General features: G+C 29.0%; 1 protein-coding gene across 1 annotated transcript in view; it reads left to right on the top strand.

The window, feature by feature from the left end:
* The first annotated feature begins 920 nt into the window (after nucleotides 1-920).
* The window catches only part of Sema2a (Semaphorin 2a), a 329846-nt gene continuing 321940 nt past the window's right edge, over nucleotides 921-8826 (top strand). Inside the window, exon 1 of the mRNA XM_065511864.1 lies at nucleotides 921-1275. Within this exon, the coding sequence (XP_065367936.1) occupies nucleotides 957-1275 (319 nt within the window). The 5' untranslated portion in view covers nucleotides 921-956. The remainder of the gene's footprint in view (nucleotides 1276-8826) is intronic.

Raw genomic sequence — 8826 nt, 5'->3', positions numbered from 1 at the left:
GATCCTAGTCACAGTATCTTTTATAATATAAAATTGGAGCCATACCTTGCCCTGAAAAACAGTCCCACATTAGTGCAGTTCCAAGTTCAGTTTATGTTGTATATCGATTCATCCGATAGCAACTACGACCAGCCTCATTTGTACTGCTGCTAATATATCGAAACTAATTTCCAATTTGAGATTGGATAAGTAATTTTTGGGAATAACTGTCCCATTGGATTTAATTTTTTTAATTTTTCGCAAATGAAAATTGTGATAATTACAAAGGGTATTACAATACACTTATGAAGTGTATAAAAAAAATAGAAATGTTAGGACCATAGAGAACAGACATAGAGCGGAAACTCTCCTGTCAAAGACCTAACTCAGATGTCAAAAACCTAAGTGGTGAGAATGTGGTGTGGTGGTGAGAATGTATTAATAGAAAAAACTATGTGAAAACAAAAAACACTCGTATGTGTGATTATTTTGAGTAATTTTTTGTTTGAGTTTTGTTCCAGTCTCCGCTCTATGTTTCTCTATGGTTAGGATATACATATTTTATTATCTTTAAAAATAGAGTTACAAAAAATCTATTAAAATTGATATAAACATTAAAAAAATCTTATTTTCTTTTCAGGTATTACGATTTAATGCAAATATAAAACGTGTAGACCATCACACCAAATTTGTAACAAACTTTAACCAGAAAGGTTGTTTCGAAATCAAAACAACATCAAAAAAAAGTTTTAAAACAAATCCAACTAACTAAAGTAACTAAGCTTAAAATGCTGTAAATTGTTGATGTAGTGGTAGACGTTTTTTTCGTTCAGTTAACATCAGCAAAAAGCAATAGGTTGGTGTTGCAAGCAAGAACTAGAAAATAACAAACAAAAAAAGAAAAAAAAAAAAACAAAATCAAAACTAGTACAAGTTAAAATTGCATTTGATACTAAAATTAGAACACCTTGATTTACATGGAAACAACACCAACCAACAACCCCACAGTAAGAGTAACAACAGAAGCACTTGTAATAAAACAAGCAGTTATAACAAACAAAAAACCAACAATGACAATGCCAAACTCGACAAGATATGTACAGCAGCATCACCACCAACATCAACAGCAACAGCAAAAGCCGAAACAATCACTTCTTCGAATATTGCAGTTTATACGCCCTCAACAGAAAAAGTTTCAACAATGGCAGCAGCAACATCAATGGTTGGTTGTGTCAGTTGTCATGTTGACACTTTTTACGGTTGCTATTGAAGGGATTACAGAAGAATTGTCACCAGGTAAGTGGGATAAAAACTTTTTTTATTTTTTATTTTTTGATTGTGTGTCCAAAAACAACTTTACTCATGTAAACCAATAAAAGCTTGTTAAATAAAATTGTAAATAGATTTGTGCTTTTCTCGTGTTTTTTGCTCTCTCTTAAATCAATTTAAAAGCGAACAATTCAAAATATGTTTATTTGGAAAGTTCTTTATGATGCATATAATCTCGAAAGTCGAACAGGCTAACCTTACTAGGGTTATAAAGGATTTTCCAATATGGACTTCCGAAGTTTAACAGTTAATAGCGGCCATATTGTTGAAGTTATATCTGTCGAATTGGCTGTCATTTATTCAGTTTGTTTTGCCAAATCACCACGTATAAAGGATAAAATAGTTTTATATATGTACTTTAGAGTCGGCGATTTTTAAAGACAAAAATTTGTCGATATTGTGCCATCGATTTTTCGATAGCTTTTGGCATGAAGAATAGACACACAAAGGGATGGCTTCATACATTTTTTTGCAAAAATTATAAGGAGTGGTCGTAAAGCGTTAAAATTTGGCACCAAGAATTATATGGACCAAACTAAGAAGAAAATAAAATTTTATCAAAATCGACCACGCCCACTGCCCATACACCAAATAGATTTTATCGCATAAAATTGTTCCTATCCAGGTAAAAGTCTAGAAATTTGGTATATATATTTTCTGAAACAAAAGAAGAACGTGTGCTAAGTTTTATTAATCGGCCATGCCCACCGCATACCGCCCATGCAATCCAAATGCAATACATTTTTGTGCAAAAATTATAAGGAGTGGTCGTAGAGCATTGAAATTGGGCAACGAGAATTATATGGACCAAATTAAGAAAAAACTTAAATTTTATCAAAATTTACAACGCCCACTGCCCATACAATCCAAAGTGATTTGTTCGCATAAAATTGTTTATATCCAAGCAAATATCTAGAAATTTGGTACATACATTTATTGAAACAAAAAAGGAATACAGTTTCAATAAAATCGGTCACGCCCACCGCCCACGAAACCCATACATAGAATTTTTTGGATATTTCGTTTATTATTCGACAAAAAAATTTATGTTTTCATCCTGTTCCGAAAACTATTTTTTTTTAAATCGAAACAAGACATTCCCAACTTTCATTTTATTAAAAAAACCGCTTGGGGGAAAGTGGGGCACATTTTTTTTTTCCATGGAAAATCAAAAATAAAATAATTTTTAGAGGCTTATAAATATGGCCATATCTTCTTAACAGTTTGTGATATCCCCATTATTTTTTTTTTTGTATTTATGGAGTAATGCTATATTTTTCAAATATGTTAAAGGTAAATGGTATTATATATAATTAAACCACTAAATTGCGTGAAAATATAAGTAAATTTTTGCTAACACCCTTGCATGGACTTTACTTCAATTTTTTAAAAAAAAAATAAAATTTTTCTTAGAACTAACAGTGTACATTTCAATTTTAAACATTTCTCTACAAAACTGCATCATTTGATTTTTGAAATTAAGTGTTTGAAAAATTGACTTTTTGACACCAAAATCCCTCTGTGCGACATATCAAAAAAATCATTTTCGAGGCACCCGAATTTAAATTTTTTTGACGTTTTCTCAACTTTAATTTTTTATACCTTTCACCATGAGTGGCAAGGATATATATAAGTTTGTCATTCCGTTGCTATTTAAAATCGACAAATTCGGCCCACAAATGGCTGTGATATGAGGAAAAAAACCGGGCTAACCTCGATTTTTGGCCTATATTTTATCTATATCTGGATTACTAAGTCATTTATATAGACAATATGGATATCGGATGATAGATATTTCAAAGTCCATTGCAGTAGTAAGTTGGACCTACAATGGGTCAAAATCTGGAAAAATATTTTTTAACACGAACTTTTTTTTCATCAAAAAAATTTATTTTGTCATAAATTCTTTTTCCAAAAAAAAAAATTTTAAAAACAATTTTGAAAAAAAAAATATTAATTTTGTTTTCTTACTTTATTTAAGAAAAAAATATTTTAAAGTATAATTTGGTGAAGGGTATATAAGATTCGACACTGTCGAATATAGCACCAATTTTTGTTTCACCAATTGTTTTTCTAAAGCGCTCTCTAAACCGGACATCTTTTTCTCAATGCCATCCAGTCTGCTGTATATAATGTCCGAAATTTGCTGAAGTTTCTCGTCTAGCACTCTAGAAGTTTCTTGAAATTTCCATTCCATATCGACAACCCTTCACCTTCGTGAGAAGGGAATATATATAAGTTTGTCATTCCGTTTGTAATATCCACAATATAATTTTCCGACCCTATAAAGTATACATATTCTGGATCCTTATAGATAGCGGAGTCGATTAAGCCATGTCCGTCTGTCTGTTGAAATCAATTTTCTGAAGACCCCAGATATCTTCGGGATCCAAATCTTCAATAATTCTGACAGACATGCTTTCGAAACGTTTTCTATTTAAAATCAGCAAAATCGGTCTACAAATGCCTGAGATATGAGGAAAAACCCAGGACAACCTCGATTTTTGACCTATATCTGGATTACTAAGTCATTAATATAGACAATATGGATATCTAATGCTAGATATTTTAAAGACCTTTGCAACGACGTATATAAGACCATAGTAAGTTGGACCTACAATGTGTCAAAATCGGAAAAAATATTTTTAACCCGAATTTTTTTTTCACAAACAAAATTAAAAAAACAAAAAAAAAATTAAAACTTAAAAAAAAATTTTTAAATTTAAAAAATTTTAAAAAAAATTAAAATAACATTTCGAAAATTTTTTTTTCCAAAAAATGAAAAAAATAACTTTGTAAAAAAAATAAATTTTGTTTGTCTAAAATTTGTATTTTGAAGTATAATTTGGTGAAGGGTATATAAGATTCGGCACAGCCGAATATAGCTCTCTTACTTGTTTTATCTATATTTTTTTTAACAAAATACCGCCCTCTAAGCCTTTTTCTCAATGTCATCCAATCTGCTGTTTATAACTTCCAAAATTTGCTGAAGTTTCTAGAAGTTTCTTGAAATTTTGCTTCCATATCGGCTAACAGCTTCTCGTTTTTGGCTATAGAAATTTCTTGTTGACCTTAGAAGTTCCTTGATCTTCAGCAAAAAGTTTCTCGTTGTTTGGCTTTAGAATATTCTTGAACTTTATTAAATTTTTCCATCATAGCAGCAAACATTGTGCTTAAATCCATGCTGCTTGTTGTTTCTTCTTTATACTCGAATTCGTAAGCTCCGATATCCGATGTCTCCGCTTGAATTCATCTATCAGCATATTTTGCAATTTTGTTTATTGCCAGCTGTAGGTAACTCCAACTTTCACAATTCTTTCTTGAGTTGTTTTATTTTAAGCTTTAAAAACGAAATGTCGCTGTAGAACTTTTTTTCCACTGCCAAAAGCTATCGAAAAATCGATGGCACAATATCGACCCAAACTAATGTATATAAATATATTCCTACTTAACTTTGTTTATATTTTTAAATATCGCATTAGTATGCTTTCATTTGCAATTTATTTCATTAATTTATATTTTTGAGTTCGAAATTTACAAGAAGAATTGTGAAATAAGTTCATTGTTTCCGAAATTACCAAAAAATTACACAGTACAACATTTTTCAGTTCATTGCTTTGGGATTCAATTCTGACAATTGCACGTGAAAGTAGCCACAAAAATAAGAACTTCTGCATCATTAGTTTTGTCAAGTTGGCTGCCGTATTAATTTAATGGCCATACGAATTTTTTTCCTCAAGGTGGATTTTTATCACTTTTTCTATATTTTAGCACGGTAATATCTCGTATACCGTACGGAATATCTCTTTTGTGGCTGAAGCAAAGTTGTAGATATTGAATAGTAGAAAAAAAGTACGGAACATACCTACCCGAAAATGGTGCATCCAGTGCCTTAAAAATCTCAAAAATGCCCATTTTTTTAAATTTTTCTCCTTTTTTGCTCAATAACTGGATTACAAATCCAATTATGGACTGATCACCATGAAATTAGGTCATGTGATTTGTGTCTATATAAAAGTTATTTATCATGAATTTTGTATGTATACCATCATTTTTAACAGATTTATTCACTTTAAAGTGATTTTCGGAAGCTGGTCTTATATGGGAGCTATGAATAATTATGGACCGTGATAAAATATAGAAAAAGTGATAAAAATCCACCATGAGGAAAAAAATCGTATGGCCATTAAATTAATACGGCAGCCAACTTGACAAAACTAATGATGCAGAAGTTTTTATTTTTGGGGCTACTTTCGCGTGCAATTGTCAGAATTGAGTCCCAAAATCATGTGTTGTACTGTGTTATATGCCAATACTAATTTTCGAAATTAAAGTTTTTTTTGTACTCTTGAATATTCATTAATAACAAAATAAAAAATTTTAAAATTAAGGCCAGCCTGAATTAATCCCCATTTAGGCCATCATTAAACCCAATATGCATCGTACGGTTTTATGATCATACGGTACAATTCCGTTCTAACCGTTATACAATAACGACAAATATCAAAGACGCGACTCAATTAAATCCATATAAAATATCACAGTGCCTATCTGTTCGAGTATATTGTGGTGGCCTTCATAAAAAATCACGTGAAATTTATAGGAATTTTTTGGAAACGGTACCGGTATTAGACCCACATCTAAGTATAAATTTCTAGCAATTATAGGACCCTGAAATTACAAAATGAGAATTAACTAAAATTGATTTTAAATTCACTCCTTATTAACACCCACCGTATAAGGACACGTATGATTAATATTTGTATATTGTTTTAAAATTTTCATTAGTAAATTTGAATAGGCTCCGGGTGATCTATGAACGTACCAATTACACACATTTTCGGATACATTGAAAAAAAATGGTTTAAATATGTTAGCACTGTTGCGAACGAATAAGGCTATATTGAACTGAAAAATTGAGAAAAATAAAGAATAAATTGAAAATTGAGAAAGAATCTTTTAAAAGCTATCTTTCTATAGTTAATATTTATAAGTTCTAATATCTCTATACTTACCGATATATTATGTAACTGATCACGTGCATGTACCTCCATCATTGCAATAGTTTTATAACGATTTATAGCTTTAAGTCTGCATGTATGGTTATCATATACATATTTTAAATTTCCAAAACATTCAATTTTAACAGTTTTCATATACCTTGCACTATTGATGGACTACAATAGAATTTATAGAAAGAAGCCAGAATTTTAATTGTAAAAAAACAAATTAACAGAATTTACCATAATAAAAAATCCAAAAACCGCAATAAAAATTAACCGACAAACCATATTTCGATTAAGAATATCAACTGTTACAATCGATTAATGGCTCATATAATGAAAACGTTCTGTAAACGTAAAATGGGTTTCAAAAACATTTAATTATATAATTAATATAATTAGTGTTTCTAAGTTATTTTTAATTAAATTAATTGTTTGTCTGATTGATGAAATTTACAGAAATATTAATGATATAATTAGGTTACATTATTTATTTATTTTTTTATTTTTTCTACAATATTCTTGAAGTACTTTTTGTTGTAATTGCAATATAGTAGATGGACTTATTATGGATATATATTGATAGCTACTAAGTAGATTATTAAATATACAATTTGATACATATATTGTAGTAAATGCAGTGCAAAACTACAGTGTGCTATTGGTTGTAGTTTCAATACAATTTCTTCCTAAATTGATCGGGAACTTTGTCGGATTTAAACATTTATCAAATGTTACAAAAAAAAATTAACGTGAATTCATTTCATAATGAATGAAAGGTGAACAATTTGACCAAATTGTGAAATTACTAATAAAATTAAAATTTACTTTACATTTTTTAAGATAAAACACTTTAAAGTTAATGAATCAGCAAAAGATAATAAACAATTACGTATTAAATATTAAAATAATTCAGTATTAAATACTAACAACTAAGAGTGTTATATTTGGCTGTACTGAACCTTGTATACACACTAGATTGACTATCAAAAAACTAGTTTTCTCGAAAATCACAAATATTAAATCGCAGGTACGATTTAATATTTGTGATTATATATTCTCTATTATATTCTCAATAAATCCCAAAAAATTCTGAAATTTGTTTAACAAAATTTTTAAAATTTTGAAAATGGAGTTTTGAAACTGCCGTTTAAAAAAATCAAATTTTTCTGTTTATACCTGCGAATAGATGCACGGTATCCTACGATGACAAAAATTCATATACAAGAAAATATTGATATATTTTAAGTAAAAATTAGTTTTTATTTTAATATTTATCAAAATATGATAATTTTGTTCCTACATTTCTTGTTCTAGATTTTTTTTTAATTTTTAATAACTTTACAATTTTTAAACCAATTTGTGTCTTTTATATCTCATTAGAATGACAATTACATACACATTTCTATTATTTTAAATTAAATTGCAAAAGCAATTTTTTAATGGCAATATTTTTACAAAAACTCAAATAACTGCATTTTTTCCCCTTGGAAATGCATCTCAAAACTTCAGAGGGCATGCGACAAGTCTTAACCCCAACCGTTTTAAATAAAAATTTTTCAGGATTATTTTACCAATGTTCACCAATCTAGAAGTGAGACTGGCAAAAATCCAATTTCGTTTATTAAGGGCCACCCTAATGAATCATGTAAGTAAGTTATTTTGGTGTTACGGAAAGTTGATTTCAACATACAGACGGGCCGATTTTTTTTACGCGTTAATTTTTAATGTTTTTTTAGTAGGTATACGAAAAAAAAATTTCGCCGATTTCAAATTTTTTAATCGAAAATTTTTGGTCGAATTTTTTTTTTTTAAATGATCGCCATCGTTTTAAGAGTATAACTTTTCCTTGAATAGGATATATTTAAAAAACTTGAATCGACCTACTAAAAAAACATTAAAAATTAACGCAAAAAAAACAAGTAAGAGAGCTATATTCGGCTGTGCCGAATCTTATATACCCTTCATCAAATTATACTTCAAAATACAAATTTTAAATATTTTTAGGTAAACAAAATTTATATATTTTTCCACAATTTTTTTTTTAATTTTTTGGAAAATTTTTTTTCGAATTGTTATTTATTTTTTTTTTAAATTTAAATTTTAAAAAATTTTTTTTGTTCTTTAAATTGGTGAAAAAAAATTCGGGTTAAAAAATATTTTTTTCGATTTTGACCCATTGTAGGTCCAACTTAATATGGTCTTATATATGTCGTTGGAAAGGTCTTTGAAATATCTAGCATTAAATATCCATATTGTCTATACTAATGAGTAATAGTAATCCAGATATAGGTAAAAAATCTAGGTTTTTCCTCATATCTCAGCCATTTGTGTACCGATTTTGCTGATTTTATATAGGAAACTTCTTGATAGCATGTCTGACAGAATTATTGAAGATTTTGATCACGAAGGTATCTGGGGTCTTCAGAAAATTGATTTCAACAGACAGACAGACGGTCATGGCATATCTATAAAGATCTATAAGGATCCAGGGTCGGAAAATTATATTGTAGAA

This window comes from Calliphora vicina, chromosome 5, assembly GCF_958450345.1.
Source record: "Calliphora vicina chromosome 5, idCalVici1.1, whole genome shotgun sequence".
Taxonomy (NCBI): Eukaryota; Metazoa; Arthropoda; class Insecta; order Diptera; family Calliphoridae; genus Calliphora; species Calliphora vicina.
Note: the sequence above shows the minus strand (reverse complement) of the source record. Positions and strands in the feature narration are given on the sequence as shown.